This window comes from Leucoraja erinacea, chromosome 18 (genome assembly GCF_028641065.1).
Source record: "Leucoraja erinacea ecotype New England chromosome 18, Leri_hhj_1, whole genome shotgun sequence".
Lineage (NCBI taxonomy): Eukaryota > Metazoa > Chordata > Chondrichthyes > Rajiformes > Rajidae > Leucoraja > Leucoraja erinaceus.
This window is the reverse complement of record NC_073394.1, coordinates 36,801,780-36,820,277: the sequence shown is the minus strand read 5'-3', so window position 1 is coordinate 36,820,277 and position 18,498 is coordinate 36,801,780. Positions and strand designations below refer to the sequence as shown.

General features: G+C 44.4%; 1 protein-coding gene across 1 annotated transcript in view; it reads right to left on the bottom strand.

Annotated features, from left to right (window-relative positions):
- LOC129705978 (mucin-6-like) overlaps positions 1–17,879 on the bottom strand; it is a 43,569-nt gene extending 25,690 nt beyond the window's left edge. The window contains exons 1-5 of the mRNA XM_055649952.1: positions 17,837–17,879; positions 15,584–15,721; positions 10,036–10,200; positions 5,398–5,563; positions 941–1,017 (exon numbers count right to left, since the gene is read on the bottom strand). Of these exons, the coding sequence (XP_055505927.1) occupies positions 941–1,017; positions 5,398–5,563; positions 10,036–10,200; positions 15,584–15,721; positions 17,837–17,879 (589 nt within the window). The remainder of the gene's footprint in view (positions 1–940; positions 1,018–5,397; positions 5,564–10,035; positions 10,201–15,583; positions 15,722–17,836) is intronic.
- Positions 17,880–18,498: the final 619 nt, after the last annotated feature.

Below are 18,498 nucleotides of genomic sequence, written 5' to 3'. Positions count from 1 at the left end.
TTGTGTGTTTCTTCTCCCTTGGTTCACCTTTTCTATCCCTAACCCCACCTGCATTATCTGCCCATCATCCCTCCCATTTCTGGTTATCCCCCATCATCTACCAGCCTCTGTCACTATCCTTCCCCCTCCCCACCCCACCTGGGGACATCTACCTAAACTTTCCCCCTTTTTTATTTCCTTGTGTTACCAACTGCCCTGACTCAACACCTCCCCTTCCCTCCCCACGGAGCTCCATCTTCCCATCATTTCTCCCCACGCCCCATCTGGTTCCACTCATCACCTCTCCTCTCTCAGAAAGCAAGTCTTCCCTCATCCCCATTACACAGGCTACCTTCCCTCCATGGTCTCAGTGTTGGTGTCGAGCCTCAAACCGAAACATCGACTATCCTTTGCCTCCACAGATGCTGCTGAACCACAGTTCTTCAAAAGGTTTGCATTTTTTGGCACTTTCTCTCTGGACTCTTCTCTTTGGCTTGGGGCGGCTTTGATGTTCTGAGGCAGACAGCATTTTGAACGTATAGGAAGGAACTGCAGATGCTAGTTCAAACCAAAGATAGACACAAAAAGCTGTCGTAACTCAGTGGGTCAGACTGTATCTCTGGAGAAAATAAATAGTCACGTTTCGAGACTATTGAAGAAGGTTCTCAACCCGAAATGTCACCTGTTCCTTTTCTCCAGAGATGCTGTCTGACCCGTTGAGTTACTGCAGCTTTTTGTGGCGATCTTAGCTTTTTGAATGTGCTCGTTGCTGTCAACCTGTTCATATGTCCACATCACATAGGTCAGACTCATTTAAAGCTTTCCCACTAACTGAATGTACTTAGCAATCCCACTGACTGAATGGGGTTTGCCTCTGAAGATATGAACCAGTTAGGACTTTCAGAACTTGATTATAAAGCGAAGTGTACAAGTTATGTGGTAGTTATTATCGATTACTTACCGCAGCCGTCCATAACATTTCTCCAGCCCGCCAAGATTATGCCTCTTTTCGCACAAGCACTGGCGTATGAATCAAGGCTTGCACACATGAAGTCATTTGTTTGTTCATAGTTGCACGTTACAAATTTACAGTTCTGAGCAAAAAGAAATGAACAAAAAGACTTGAATTATTAGCTCCATTAGAATTAAAAAACAGAACATTGGAACAACTCAGCGGTTCAAGCAACATCTGTGTAGTATACAAATGTCACTTGACCTGCTAAGTTCTCCCTTCTCATAAACAAGTTACATGTTTTTTAGAACAATAACAAATATATTTAGAAATTCGGAGAGTTATATAAAATTATTAACCTCCATAAAACATCTCAAAAATATCTTAAAATGGGCAGTGGGGTGTGGAAGGGGCCAATGGGTGGAGTCAACAACTTGGAAACGTATGTGTGCAGTTAACATGAAAGAGAGTGTAGGAAAGGTCACGTTTAAACTAACAGGGCAGAGGGATGGGAACCAATGCAAGAAGCTAGAGGGCCATAAAAGGAGGACAGAAGCAAAAGGTAGAATAAGGGATAGAGAGATAAGAAAAACAAACCTGAAAGCTTTGCGCCTTAATGGGAGAGCATTCGTAATAAGGCGGGTGAATTGAATGTGCAGTTAGTAGTTAAGGAATATGATATAGTTGGAATTATGAAGACATTGCTCCTGGGTGACCAAAGCTGGGAGCTAAATATTCAATATTCAGGAAGGATAGACAGAAAGGAAGATGAGGTGGGGTGGCATTGCAGGTGAAAGAGGAGATTGATGCAATAGCAAGGAGAGACATTAGCTTGGATGCTGCACAATCGGTATGGGTAGAACTGCAAAATAGCCAAGGGCAGAAAACGCTTGTTGGAGTTGTACACAGACCACCAAGCAGCAGTAGGGAGGTTGGGGATAGCATCAAGCAGGAAATTAGGAACGCGTGTAGCAAAGGTACAGCAGTTATCATGGGTGACTTTAATCTACATATAGATTGGGCCAACAAAATTGGTAGCAGCACTGAGGAGGAGGATTTACTGGAATGTATACAGGATGGTTTTTAAACCAATATGTAGAAGAACCGTCTAGAGGACAGGACATGCTAGACTGGGTATTGTGTAATTAGGAAGGATTAGCTAGTGATCTTGTTGTGTAAAGCCCCTTGGGCAACAGTGACCATAATATGGTGGAATTCTGCATTAGGATGGAGAGTGACAAGGTTAATTCAAAGACTAGGGTCCTCAACCTAAAGAAAGGAGACTTTGAAGTTATGAGATGGGAATTGGCTAGGATAGACTGGCAAATTATACTTAAAAGGTTGTCGGTGGAGATGCAATGGCAAAGATTTAAAGATGGCATGAATGAACTCCAAAAATTGTTCATCCCTGTCTGGCAAAAAAATAAAACGGGGAAGGCGGCTCAACCGTGACTTACGAGGAAAATCAAGGGTAGTGTTAAATCCAAGGAAAAGGCATATAAATTGGCCAGAGGAAGCAGCAAGCTAGAGGACTGGGAGAAATATAGAACTCAACAGATGAGGACAAAGGGATTAATCAAGTGAAGAAAAAGGAGCATGAAAGAAAGCATGTGGGGAATATAAAAACTGACGCATAAAGCTTCTTTAGATATGTAAAAAGGAAAAAAATTAGTGAAGACAGATGTAGGTCCCTTACAATCAGAAACAAGGGAATTTATAATTGGGAAACAAAGAAATGGCGGAAAAGTTAAATGAGTACTTTGGTTCTGTCTTCACACAAAACAATCTTCCAGAAATACTAGGGGACTGCGGATCTAGTGGGAGGGAGGAACTCAAGGAAATCCAGATTAGTCAGGAAATGGTGTTAGGTAAACTGTTGGGACTGAAGGCTGATAAATCCCCTGGGCCTGATGGTCTGCATCCCAGAGTACTCAAGGAGGCGGCCCTAGAAATCGTGGAAGCATTGGTGATCATTTTCCAATGTTCACTCGACTCTGGATCAGTTCCTGTGGACTGGAGGGTAGCCCCACTTTTTAAGAAAGGACGGAGAGAAATTATATAGACCAGTTAGCCTTACATCGGTAGTGGGGAAGATGCTTGAGTCAGTTGTTAAAGATGGTAAAACAGCGCATTTGGAAAGCAGTGACAGGATCGGTCAAAGTCAGCATGGATTTATAGAGGGGAAATCATGCTTGTCCAATCTTTTGGATTTTTTGAGGATGTAACAAGTAGAATGTATAAGGGAGAGCCAGTGAATGTGGTGTATCTGGACTTTCAAAAAGCCTTTGACAAGGTCCCACACAAGAGATTACTGTGCAAAATTAGATCACATGGTATTAGGGGGTAGGGTATTGACATGGATAGAGAACTGGTTGGCAGATAGGAAGCAAAGAGTAGGAATTAACGGGTCCTTTTCAGAATGGCAGGCAGTGACTAGTGGGGTGCCGCAAGGCTTGGTGCTGGGACCCCAGTTATTTACAATATATATATTAACTATTTAGGAGAGGGAATTAAATGTGATATCTCCAGGTTTGCGGATAACACAAAGCTGGGTGGCAGTTTGAGCTACGATGAGGATGCTATGAGGCTGCAGGGTGACTTGGATAGGTTGGATGAGTGGGCAGATGCAGTATAATGTGGATAAATGTGAGGTTATCCACTTTGGTGGCAAGAACAGGAAGGCAGATTATCAATTGAATGATGTCAGATTAGGAAAAGGGGAGGTGCAACGAGACCTTGGCGAAGAAAGCTATTGGCATGTTGGCCTTCTTTGCGAGATGATTTGTATTTAGGAGCAAGGAGGTCCTATTGCAGTTGCACAGGGCCCTGTGCAATTGTGTGTCTCGTAATTTGAGGAAGGACATTATTGCTATTGGGGGAGTACATCATAGGTTCACCAGGTTAATTCCCGGGGTTGCCAGGACTGACATATGATGAAAAAATGGGTCGACTGGGCTTGTATTCACTGGAATTTAGAAGGATTAGAGGGGATCTTATCAAAACATAAAATTCATAAAGGATTTGACAGGCTGGATGCAGAAAAAGTGTTCACAAAGTTGGGGGTGTCCAGAACCAGGGGGTCACAGTTCAAGAAGTGTAGGCCATTTAGGACTGAGATGAGGAAAAACTATTTCATCCAGAGAGTTGTGAATCTGTGGAATGTTCTGCCACGGAAGGCAGTGGAGGCCAATTCACTGGATGTTTTCAAGAAAGAGTTAGATTTAGCTCTTGGGGCTAACGGAATCGAGGGATATGGGGAAAATGCAGGAACGGTGTACTGATTTTAGATGATCGGCCATGATCATATTGAATGGCGGTGCTGGCATGAAGGGTCAAATTGCCTACTCCTGCACCTATTTTTCTATGGTTCTTGAATTTCAGGGTGCATATCGCATGAAACAATTTTCAGAAAGGTGAAACCTCCAGGTACAGAACAGTAATGAACAAAATATTGCTGCATGCCTGTGGAATATGTGCCAGGGGTCTGCTCCATTCTCACACATTCATTTTCACCTTCAATTATTTGCACTCTCATTGCAGGATTTATCCGCAGAGATTGGAGACTGCAGGGTGTCACAGTGGTGCAGCAGTAGACGTCCTGCCTTACAGCGGCAGGGTGCTGTCTGTACAGAGTTTGCTCATTCTCCCTGTGATTTTGTGGGTTTTATCCGGGTGCTCGGGCTTCCTCCCACATTTGGACCTGCAAGTTTGTAGGTTAATTCGTCTCTGTAAATTGCTGCTAATGTGTAGTTTAGAAAAAGTGTAGGTGTGATCTTTGGTCGGCATGGACTTGGTGGGCTGAAGGGCCTGTTTCCACATTGTATCTTCCAAAGGGTTCCCACTGTTTCTCCTGTCACTTGAGAATAACATTTTATTTTCACAGCATGTGAATGCACACCCCATCAGGAGACCATATGAATACATATCGGAGTGTTTCTATAGGAGTGTTCGGTAATCCGAATGAACACATTATCAGGACAATATAGCAATTTTTTAATCTATTTTCCAGAAGAATAAAAAATTCCAGTCAATCTCTTTAAAAGAGCATTTATCTTCAGTTTTTGAATTTTAGAGTGATATCGAACATTGCAAAAGGATTTGAGTTAGGAGCAGGGAGGTTCTATAGTTGTACAGGGTGTTGAGACCACACCTGGTAATCCGACAGTTTTGAACACATTATTGCATAGAGGGAGTGCAAGACGGTACCAGCATGTCAGGACTGTCTTATGAAGAAAGACTGTCTTGGTTTACTCTCTAGATCAGGGGATCTTATAGATTCAAAATTTTTTGGAAGGCTCTATTTTCCAGAAGAAGGATAAAAAAAACCGAGATTCCAGTCAATTTCTCTTGCCAAAAGGGTAGAGCATTTATCTTCCGTTTTTGAAGGGGATTATAGAGTGGGATATTTGAACAGTAAGGAATCGCAGCAAAAAGGCCAATTTCAATGAGAAACCTGTCAACCTTACCAATGTCTGATATATTCGTGGCTAACAAAATAAGAGAATAATTTGGAGAAAAGAAACAAGAAATTACTTGCCTTATAAAATTCTGTAGGATCTAAAAACTCATGACATCGTCCAAATATAGAGGTCTCTTCCAACAATGCTGAACAATGGGATTCTGCAAAGATTTCTATAAAATGCAAAATAAACCATTTTAGTTCTCAGTTCCAACAAGTATGAATTCCTCAGGAAGTTTGATCAAGAGAATCACGAGTCAAGTGTGTTTTATTGTCATATGTCCCAAAACAGTACAATGACGTTCCTATTTGTAGCAGCAGTGCAGCAAGTTTATAAACACAGTACTCAATACTAACATCACAAACAAACAAATAGTTCAATGAATTAAAAAGACAATATTATGCAAAAATGAAACAAAGCCCAAAGTCCCAAGTGCAACCAAGGCAGTTTGTAGTTCTATGTTTAGATGGTGTTCCAAGTGTTTAATAGCCTGATGGTTGTTGGAAAGAAGCAGTTCCTAAACCTGGAAGTCACAGTTCTCAGACTCCTACACCTTCTTCCCGATGGTAGTCATTGAGGCATGTCATCTTACTCTTCTTAGGCACCAGTATTATTGATGCCCTTTTAAAACAAGTGGGAAACTCGTACCTCGGTAATGAGAGGGTGAAGATGCATGCAATAATTCTAGCCAGTTGGTCAATGCAGACCAGGTACACCATCAGGTCCAGACACTTCCTGAGGGTTCACCCAACTGAAGGATATCCTGACATCAACCTCGGTGACTGAGATTGAAATACCATCGGAGGTTATGGAGCATATGATCCTGATGATTCTCGAAATCACCAAAAATTACAAGGCACGTAGATAAAAATTAATTTCTCACATGTCAGCAACACTCCGTAATAACAAACAATCTGCCAGAGGAACAGTGGGACAAGTGGGGGGAAAGGAATTATCAATGTTTCTGGTCGAAATCCTGCAACAGGACTGCGGAGTTCCTCCAGCAGATTGTTTATCGCTCCAGATTCCAGTACAGGTGCACAACCTTTTATCCGGTGTTCCAGAAACCGAAAAGCTCCGAAAACCGGCCATTTTTTCCAGATGTCGTCTGCGCATTTGCAGTCTCCTGTACCTCCATCCCAACACACTTTTTCAACCTTACATGTCTTAGATGACAGGACTGGGTGTGCCTTTGCCAAATCAGCCGATGATAAAAATCATCAAACAATACGGCACAGGAACAGGCCTTTTTCCCGTCAATGCCGAACAGCGCCTCGCAGCCAGGGGTATGCCAGGTTAAGTCGCCGACTCCCCCCTTCACCCCGACTCCACCACCACCACATAAAATCCCTCCAAACTAACTAACTAACATTTATGCAATGATTCCCACAGGCGAGGTCCATATCCTTTAATTTGGTCCCAAGGCTGCATATTGAGTGTGTTCATCTAAAAACTTTTTCCCTTACATCTTGAAAGGTCACCATTATAAAAATATGTCCATCACCAGGAACCATGGTAATGAGCGATCCAGGCAGCCACTACCCTGTGTGTAAAAATCTTTACCTATACATTGACTTGAAAATTTCTCCTTCTGACTTTAAAGCTGCATCCTCTAGTATTTGAGCAAAAATAAATTAGGAACATTTTTCCAACTGTCTATCCTATCTCTGCCTCTCATAATACACTCATAAAACAACAGACTCACAACCCCGAGGCAGCCTTCATTGTTGCGGGTGACATCAATCACTCCAACCTGAAGACTGTACTCCCCAAATTCCACCAACATGTATCCTTCCCCACTAGAGTAGACAAGACACTGGACAAAGTATACACTAACATGGCTGAAGCTTCCAAAGCTGTCCCCCTCCCCCACCTTGGTCAGTCTGATCACCTCTTATTGTTCCTGCTCCCTATGTACTCCCCACTCATCACTCGGGTTAAACCCACTGTGAGGACAGTTAAAGTCTGGTCAGTGGAAGCGGACTGCACACTGCAGCAGTGTTTTGGAAACACTGACTGGAAGGCGTTTGCAGCCCAGGCCACCTTTGACTCCCACACGGACATTGATTCCTACACATCCTCTGTTCTGGACTTTATAAACTCCACCATCAATAGTGTCACCTCCCTCAAACGGATGACCATATTCCCGAATCAGAAGCCATGGATGAACACCGAGGTCAGGCTACTGCTGAAAGCACGGGACACCGCTTTCAGGTCAGGCGATGCTCGAGCCTACAGTTCATCCAGGGCTAACCTGAAGAGGGGTATCAAGAAGGCCAAGCACTGCCATAAGCTCAGGATTGAGGAGCACTTCAACAACAACTCCGACCCCCGACGCATGTGGCAAGGCATCCAGGCCATCATGGACTATAGATCCACCAACATCACCCCCACATCCAGCGACGCCTCCTTCCTTGAGGAGCTTAACCACTTCTATGGCTGCTTCGACAGGGACAATCTAGAGACAGCCATCAAGGCTGTGCTCTCTGCTGATCACCAACCCCTCACACTCACCCCCTACGACGAGAACGTGGCACTGAGTAGGACTAATGCACATAAAGCCGCTGGCCCTGACGGCATCCCCGGGCGCGTGCTCATGGCCTGTGCTGCGTAGCTGACAGACGTCTGGACTGACATCTTCAACCTGTCACTTGCCCAAGCAGTTGTCCCCACTTGCCTTAAAACCACATCCATCGTGCTGGTGCCAAAACACTCCACTGCAGCAAGCCTCAACGACTTCCGCCTAGTTGCACTTACTCCCATCATCACCAAGTGCTTTGAGAGGCTGGTCCTGGCACACCTCAAAAGCTGCCTACCCCCCACATTGGATCCCTATCAGTTTGCCTACCACAAAAACAGGAGTACGGAGGATGCCATCTCAATGGCACTTCACTCCGCCCTCTCCCACCTCTACAACAGAGACACTTACGTAAGAATGCTGTTCATCAATTACAGCTCAGCATTCAACACCATTATACCCTCTAAACTGATCACCAAACTCGGTAACCTGGGCATCGACCCCTCCCTCTGCAACTGGATACTGGACTTTCTAACCAACAGACCCCAGTCTGTGAGGTTAGACAAGCACACCAACCCTCACCCTGAACACCGGCGTTCCACAGGGCTGTGTGCTGAGCCCCCTCCTTTACTCCCTCTTCACCTACGACTGCACACCTGTACATGGTACTAACACCATCATCAAGTATGCAGATGATACAAAGGTGATTGGCCTCATCAGCAACAACGATGAGTCGGCCTACAGGGAGGAGGTCCAGCTCCTAGCAGCATGGTGCGCTGACAACAACCTGGCCCTTAACTCCAAGAAGACCAAGGAGCTCATTGTAGACTTCAGGAAGTCTAGGGGCGGCACGCACACCCCCATCCACATCAATGGGATGGGGGTGGAACGTGTTTCCAGCTTCAGGTTCCTGGGGGTCAACATCTCTGATGACCTCTCTTGGACCCACAATACCTCAACTCTGGTCAAGAAGGCTCACCAGCATCTCTTCTTCCAGAGGAGACTGAAGAAGGTCCATCTGTCTCCTCAGATTCTGGTGAACTTCTACCGCTGCACCATCGAGAGCATCCTTACCAACTGTATCACAGTATGGTATGGCAACTGCTCTGTCTCCAACCGGAAAGCACTGCAGAGGGTGGTGAAAATTGCCCAATGCATCACCGGTTCCTCGCTCCCCTCCATTGAGTCTGTCCAAAGCAAGCGTTGTCTGCGAAGGGCGCTCAGCAAGGACTCTCACCCCAACCACGGACTGTTTACCCTCCTACCATCCGGGAGGCGCTACAGGTCTCTCCGTTGCTGGACCCAGCAGGTCCAAGAACAGCTTCTTCCCTGCGGCTGTCACACTACTCAAACTGTTCCTCGGTGACTGCCAATCACCCCCCCCCTCGGACACTCCTCCCACAGGAAAAACACTATGACTGTATGCATGTAAATAGATTTATTTATTGAAATCATATTCTATGTCGCTCTCCAGGGAGATGCTAACTGCATTTCGTTGTCTCTGTACTGTACACTGACAATGAAAATTAAAGTTGAATCTGAATCTGAATCTAATCCAGACAGCATTCTGATAAACCTCTTCACCCACTCCACACGTCCATATCCTCTCTGTATTCAGGTGACCAGACTGCAGAACTCTTGAACTCCAAACGTGGCCTAACCAAAGTTTTATAAAACTACACTTGTCTGCCTAATTTGTATACTAAACGCCTTCACCAATGAAGCAAGCACACCATACCCCTTTACCACTCTATCTACTTGTGTTGCCACTTTCAGGGATCTACACCCTGAGGTCCCTCTGTACATCAATGCTGTTAAAGATCTTGCCATTAAACATATTACTTTCCCTTTACATTCAACCTCACAAAGTGCAACTCCTCAGACGTGCTTGGATTGGACTCAATCTATCATTTCTTTACTCATATCTATAACTGATCTAAATCCAACACGGAAATTTTGACATCAAACCTTCCATAGGTTTGACTACAACAACGCATTTAATATCATTAGAAAACTGAGCCATTAAAATTGGTTATAATATCTTCAGTCATTTCAACAGAAGGCAAAATCCAGACTCTTTTTAAACCATTGTTGATCATGATGGCACAGATTTATTTGGCACTTACCATTCACTTGACTTAACGAGCATGGGTCTGACTCCTCATCACAAGCAGGTCCACAATTTGCTGTAACTTTCCAAGAATTCACAAAAAAACTTGGTCTCTGTTCTATGATTTTCATACTGCTTTTAAAATCATCTGTGGAGTCTCCATTGAAGTTACCACATAGCCCTTCAAAAAATAAATAAACCAGATAAATACCATTAACCCAAATATAAAGTGTGTAATACAAAATAACTCAGTTACGTAAAATTAAAAACTAAACTTTTCCCTAAAGTTACTGTTAGTTCTGGAAATTAAACTTATAATTTCTTCAGATATGCTATTTCCAAAACAACTTAAACTTTTTCCTAATTAGGCAGAACATTTTGTTATAAAATGAATTGACTGTTACATCTGTTCAATATTTATTGGAATGATTAAAACTTAAAGAAATTAAATGCAGGTTTACGAGGTTCATTGTGAAAGTCATGTCTGGGACATTTCCAAATGGTAGGGCACAGGGATTTTGTAAGCATCTTGGACTGCAGGTTCATAGTTCTCTGAAATCATGTCACAGGTAGATAGGGTAGTAAAGAAGGGGTTTGGTACATTGGCCTTCATAGAGAGAGAGTCAAGAGAGAGTCAATTTAATTGTCATTTGGACCCCTGGAGGTCCAAACGAAATGCCGTTTCTGCAGCCATACATTACACACAAATAGACCCCAGACACAACACATCATTTATCACATCCATTTATTGATGGAAGGCGAAATAAACTTATCTCTCCACTTTCCCCCCCCCCCCCGAAAGAAATCATAAATGCAATTGTCCCGCGGCCATAAAGCCACGCCGGGTAGGTCGCACACCGGTGGTGTTGAATTGTGGAAATTCATGTCAGGGATGGGGCCAGGAGTTCTTCAGCAACTGAGGAGAAGTGCCGTAGGAAAAGCGGTCGGAGCCGCGGGTCCCGATGCCGTCGTCCGCAGACCTGCAGAGCAGATCTCGCAGCAGCAGCAGCAGCAGCAGGTTCCATAGTTCCCTGCGAAACGTCAGTGTCACCCAGGTAGGCTTCTTCCTGTTGGAGGGTCCTCGTAAAGAACCTGGACCCGACTTTGGGGAGAGATCCATTGGCCTTCATTGGTTACAGGCTGCAGATTGCTGTGCATTGGTTAGTAATAGAAGGCTGAAGAAGGGTCTCAGCCTGAAACGTCACCCATTTCTTCTCTCCAGGGACGCTGCCTATGTTACTCCAGCATTTTGATTCTATCTTTGGTTTGAACCAGCACCTGCAGTTCATTTCCTACGTTATAATGTCACCATCAACTGCACAAGATGTTGGTGCAGCTGCATTTGGAGTATTGTGTTCAGTATTGGTCACACTGCTAGGGAGCATGTCATTAAGCTGGGAAGAGCATAGAGAATGTTCATGAGGATGTTGCCAGGAATCAGGGGTCTGAACGAGAGGGAGAGGTTGGACAGGCTTGGACTTTATTTATTGCAACGCAGGAGACTGGGCGGCGATTTTATAGCGGTGTATAAAATTACATGGTGAATAGATAGAGTGAATAAACAGAGTATTTCACTGAGGGTAGGGAATCAGAACCAGAGCTTTCAGATGAGAGGGAAAAGATTTAATGGGAATCTAAAGGGTAAACATTTCACTCAGAGGGGAGTGAGTATATGGAACGAGCTGCCAGAGAAGGTAGTTGAGGTACTCACTTTAACAGATTTTAAAAGACACTTTGATGGATATATGAATAGGAAAGGTTTAGAGAGATATGCAGCAAAGGTGGGCGAACGTTTGATGGCGCATCCTGGTTGGCATTCACAGGTTGAGCCAAAGGCCAGTGAAGGTCAGAGAGAAGAAGCAGCGAGGTGTCCGAGGGAACGGGGATTTAAAATGAGAGCCAAAGGCACAGGTTCAAGTAATTTACAAATTAGCCCTAAAGTAGTTGATTAGGTAGCAGATAAAAATAAGTGCAGCTATAGCAGAGCGGCCTTGTTGAGGTGAAGTGCCTTGGTGAGTAAAGTGCGAGTCTTTGGTTCGAGAGTCTTCAGCGAGGAGACTACGCTCATAGGTAGAGAAGGTGAAATCCACAACCAATTGGGATTTGTCTACTGAAATAATAGCAGGCAAGTTGTTGCAGTGTGACTCTTGCAGGATGTGGGAAGTCAGGGACACCGCTGGTGCCTCTGACAACTACACCTGTGGAAATTGTGTCCAGGTGCAGCTCCTGAAGGACCGTGTTAGGGAACTGGAGCAGCAGCTGAATCATCTCAGGACCATCCGGGAGAATGAAAGCTTCCTGGACAGGACCTGCAATGAGGTTGTTACACCAAGGATACAAGAAGAGCGAAGGTGGGTGACAATGAGGAAGGGAAGTAAGCGTGGAGTGCAGGAGACTGAAGCAGTGGCTGCAGCTGCTGAAAACAGGTACACCCTCTTGGAAGCTGTCGGGACAGACGACAATTCCAGTCGAAGCAGCGGACAGGACTTTCAATCAAATCCTAGCGTTGAGGCTCAACCGGAGAGACCTACGTCAGGTAACGCCGTAGAGGTAGATGACTCAATAGTGAGAGGTGTGGACAAGGGATTCTGTGGCAACGGGCGAGACTCGAAGATGTTGTGTTGCCTCCCTGGTGCCAGGGTCCAAGACATCCTGAAGGGGGAAGGGGAGCAGCCAGAAGTGGTTGTGCATTTCATCACAAACGACGTCGGGATGAAGAGGAAGGAGGTTCTGCAAAGTGAGTTTAGAGAGTTAGGACGAAGGCTGAAAAGCAGGACATCTAGGGTGGTTATTTCTAGTTTGCTTCCTGTACCTCGTGCTGGTGAGGGCACGGACAGGGAGATAGGGGATCTGAATGTGTGGCTGAGGAGCTGGGGCAGGGGGCATGGATTTAGATTTATAAACCACTGGGATCTCTTCTGGGGTAGGGGTTATCTGTACAAAAGGGAGGGGTGCATCTTAACTGGAGGGGGACACTCTGGCAGGCAGGTTTGCCAGGGCTCCGCATGTGGGTTTAAACTAAATAGCGGGAGGAGGGGTAGACAAATTGGAAGTATAAGGATGGAGTTAAAGGGAAAGAGAGAACTGGAAAAGTTACGAAAGACACCCAAATTAATGGAACAGAAAGTTCAAGAAGGGATAAGAGAGTAAGGTCAGGTGAAATAGGAACCGGTGTGAGAGGGGTATTGAATACCAAATTAAAAGTGTTATATATGAATGCGTGAAGTATAAGAAATAAAGTGGATGAGCTTGAGACTCAGTGAGACCACACCCGGAGTATTGTGTGCAGTTTTGGTCTCCTAATTTGAGGAAGGACATTTGTGCTATTGAGGGAGTGCAGCTTAGGTTCACGAGGTTAATTCCCAGGAGGGCGGGTGTCATATGATGAAAGAATGGAACGACTGGGCTTGTATTCACTGAAATCAAGAAGGATGAGATGGGATCTTATAGAAACATATACAATTATCAAAGGATTGAACAAGCGAGATGCAGGAAACATGTTCCCAATGTTGGGGGAGTCCTGAACCAGGGGCCACAGTTTAAAAATAAGAGGTAGGCCATTTAGAACTGAGATAAGGAAAAACTTTTTCATCCAGAGAGTTGTGAATTTGTGAAATTCTCTGCCTCAGAAGGCAGTGGAGGCCAATTCACTGGATGCATTCAAAAGAGAGTTAAGGGGCTGTCCCACTGTACGAGCTATTTCAAGAGTTCTCCCGAGTTTCCCCTGATTCGAACTCGGAGAATTACGGTAATAGCCGCTCATAGGTACTCGGGGCTCTCGTGGACGTTTTTCAACATGTTTTCAACGTTGAAAAATCTTCATGAGTCTTCACGAGCTTACCGTGTTTTCCCCGAGTACCTACCGTTAGCGTTACGAGCCGCTAAGAGACGACCCGAGCTCCGACGTACCCGCTACGTACATTCTACGTGCTAACCACGAGTTTGATTTTTTTTAAACTTGGGAGAGCTCTTGAATTAGCTCGTACAGTGGGACAGCCCCTTTAGATAGAGCTCTTAGGGCTAACGGAATCAAGGGAAAAAGGCAGGAACGGGGTGTTTGTGGACGTTCAGCCATGATCACATTGAATGGCGGTGCTGGCTCGAAGGGCTGAATGGCCTACTCTAGGACCCATTTTCTTTGTTTCTATATCATATAATCTGTATCAATTGTTTCTCAATTGCTGTAAGGCCCTCTGGTTCTCTATGGCGCTCTGTTAACCTGCTGTAATTATGTTTCTGGGCCAAATTAGAACACTATCTTAAAGTTGATTATCATTTTCCTGAAGCATCACCATAGAGCCATATTGACAGAAAATGCTTAACATGACACATACAAACCACTGAGATTACATTCCACCAAGAGGATAAAACTAAATTATAAACTGCAGCACTCAATCGATTCTGCAAGTTACAATACATTACAATACAATATATTTGTTGTCATTTGAACCTCATTGAGGTTCAAATGAAATTTTGTTTCTGCAGTCATACAAACAAGTAGAAGAAACAAGACACAACACAATTTACACAAACATCCATCACATTGAATCTCATCCTCACTGTGATGGAAGGCAAAGTCTTATCTCTCCCCTGCACTCCCCATTCTCCTCCCGATGTCAAAGTCAAAGCCCCCGGCGGGCGATGGTAAATAAGTACAGTGGCCATTAAAGCCGCGTGGGGCGATGCAAGGCCACGCTCCAGGTCATCCTCAACCCCGCAACTCGGGCGGGAGAAGTCGCTGTTGCGGAAGCCCTGAAAAGCAGTCTCCCGCCAGGGACCCGTGGGCTCCCGGTGTTACCGTCCACCGGGCCAGCGGCTGGAGCCTCCGAATCTCCGGGGTCAGGCCACAGCTCGCGCCACCACAACTCCTCCCGCTCCGAACTCTGCCAGTGAGTAGTCCGCAGGCTCCGCGACTGGAGCCCCAGGTCGTTCCGGTTGGAGGCCCCTCCACGGTGCTAGGCCCCAACGACAACGGAGACCCGACAGAGAAAAGGTCAGGTCCTCCGTACAGGGAAAAGATTTTAAAGGTTTCCCCACCCCCATTGCTCCAGCAATTTGTTTTTTGCTCCAAACTCTAGTATCTGCAATCTTTTGTGTTACCATTTGCATAGGCAATGTTATTTTTCACTTCAGACCAAATCACAAGTTAAAGAAACATAATCAAATAGATCTGCATAAACTTCACGGTGTGGAGAAAATACTTGCACATTTCTTTATTCCTGTCCTTTAGTTACTGGCATGGAAACAAACCAACACACATGCTGGAGATCTGAACTCCAAACTGAAAATGCTAAAATGACACAAAGCCTGGCAGCATCCGAGAAGATAGAATGGTATAAGATACTGCTGATACCTTCTTGAAGTTAAGTATCGTATTTCAGAAAAAAAACATTGGCAGAAAATACTTAACACTGCAGCGTCTCATTTTAACATAGAAATATTAGTTAAACTTGTGGAAGAGACTGCAGTACCCAGATTACATTCATCAGTCACTCCACAAAGCCACAGGAGTCATCCACGATCTCGAGGGATTGCTGAGAAAGAGGAGAATACTGATTTCATACCATTGGTGCTTCCAAGGAACCTCACCCCAACCGTAATATACGCTTGGAAAACTTCTGTAATCTTAATGAGCAGCCCTAGGCCACAGTCGGTGTCCATTTGAATGTAGCTGGAAGACCGTTTGTAGATTTTGATATTCCCTAAAAGAAATCAAATGATTACATAATTAAGAAACACGTTAATATACACCTCTAGATACAGTTCAAGTGGAGTGCAGAATGGGCTGGAGAGAACTTTCCCCAGATCAGGCTGCTACAGTCTTCTGTAAAGGGGCAATGATTTTTATGTCACCTCGTCAGAAGTGATGGAAGAAGGGACAAACTTTACATATGCCTACAATATATAACTACAATATTAGTAAATCCTATTGCAATGTTCACAGTTTATGTATTTTATATTCCATTTACTTGTTTATATCCTGTGCCTTATATTTTGCATCCTTATTTCCTATTACTTCTGAATAAAATAAAAGCAGAGAAGGAGGCTGTTTGTCCTTTGGGACTTTCGAATCTCTGCTAGTCTGTCCATGCCATTGCCCTCCCATGTAGCTTTACTGTCAGTGCTGTTAAGTTCCCTTATGAAGATATAGATTGATTCTGCACCTATTACCCTATCGGGCAGTGAGATCCATATCTTAAATAATTGAAAAAAAAATTCCTGTTACATCGACCTTCTGTCCATCAAGACAGCATCTTTCTGCTCACCTTTCCTAAACAAGTCATGATTGTATCCATCTTAATCAACCTCCTTTGTTCCAAGAAAAAACCCAGCTTCCCTAAGCTAAGACTGGTGCTGAAATCCCCCTTCCCTGCCATCTTTCTCATCCATCTCATCTTCAGCTGCCTTTATATCCTTTACAAAGGGAGGCTGCCAGAATTAGACACACTAGTCCAGTATTGTGAGTAGGAAGGAACTACAGATGCCGGTTTAAACTGAGGATAGACACAAAAAGCTGGATTAACTCAGCGGGTCATACAGCATCTCTGGAGGAATGGAATGGGTGACATTTCTGGTCAAGACCCTTCTTCCATTATCAGTCTGAAGAAGGGACTTGACCCTAAACATCACCTATTCCATTTCTCCAGAGATGCTGTCTGACCCGCTGAGTTACTCCAGCGTTTTGTGTCTATCTTTAGCCCAGTTTTATGTACTGTCCGAACAATACCTTTCTGCTTTTGTACACTGTGCTTCAGTGTACAACTCCCAGGATCTTCTATGCTGCACCAATAACTCTCTCAATATGCTCTGCCACTCTTCAGGATTTGTGTACACCTACCCCCAGGTCCCTCTGCACCTGTCACAAGTCTGTTATTTCATCCATTTTATTCTTTTTGCTGAAGTGTGGCGCTTCTCTCTGTTAATATATTTCTGCACTTCACTCTGCAGTCTATTACTTCCCTGCTCACTGCTTGCCGCATAGGCAAGCATTGCTTCATTCCCACATGCAGAAACCTAGCCCTCCACACCCATGTCTTTGTTATTGATATTAGAAGAAGCTGTAGCCTGGGCCCTGGGAACTCCGCTGACCACCACGACCAGCCTGGAAATGCTGTTAATTGTTCACTCATTGGCTTCTGTCTGAAATAATTAACCTTCATCGCTTCATCTCTGCCAGTGACCCTTTAATGTCCTTTGTTGTTCTTTGTTGTTCTTTGTTAATTCCATGGGTTTTGACGCCCTCTTGTGAGGGACTTTATTAAATCCCTTTTTAAAATCCATGTAAACAATATCCACTCCATTCCTGTCATCACCTCATCCATTTACCCTCATCTATTTCCCTCGTAAATTTATACCACTCTATAAGATCACCCTCCTGTGCTCCAAGGAATATGTTTCTAGTCTGCCCAACCTCTCTCTATATTCCAGGCCCTAGAGTCCTGGCAACATCCTCATAAATCTTCTCTGCACCCTATCCAGATTAATTGCATCGTTCCAACAGCTGGGTGACCAAAACTGAACACAATACTCTAAATGTGGACTCACAATGTCCTTGCATCACTGTAACATAACATCCTAACTTCTGTACCTATCTCCCTGACTGATCAAGGCCAGCATGCTAAAAGTCTTCTTCATCACCAAATCTAACTGCAATATCACTTTCTGGGAACAGTGCACTTGTACTCCTAGATCCCTCTACTCTACAACACTTGACAGGACCATACATTTAACTGTGAAGGTCCTGTCCTAGTTCGACTTCCCAAAATGTCACCTCATGCTTCTCTGAATTAAGCTTATTTAGCCATTTCCTAATCTACTTGCCCAGTTGATCAAGATCTCGTTGTAATTCTTGATAGCCATTGTTACCGTTTACTCTACCAACTATTTTAGTGTTATTTGCAAACTTATTAATCATACCTTGTACATTCTCATCCAGATCACTGATATAAACCCCAAACAACAATAGGCCCGGGACCGATCCCTGAGGCCCACCACCGGTCACAAGCCTCCAGTCTGAAAAGTAACCTTGCACCACCACCGTGAAGCCATTTCTGTATCCAGTTTGCTAATTCTATCTTGGGCCCACACAATATAACCTTCCAGAGCAGCCTGCAATGCAAACCTTATCAAATGCCTTGCTGAAGCCCATATTAACTTGACCAATGGCCCTGACCTTATCAACCTACGGCCCTGGTAATGGTCACAGTGAACATTTGTTATTTTGCTATCCTGCAAAATTAAATCATTCATGAGTACAATCTGCAATGCAAATTGTATTGTTATGGCGATAGAGAAAGTGCAGGTAAAAATAAGAAATGCAAAGGTCCCAATGAGGTACATTGGAGGATCAGGAACTCAGCACTCGCAAATGAGAGGTCCATTCAAGACTCTGATAACAGTGGGGAAGAAACTGTCCATGAATTTGCTGCTTTCAAACATTTGTATCTTCTGCCCGATGGGACATGGGAGAAGAGAGAAT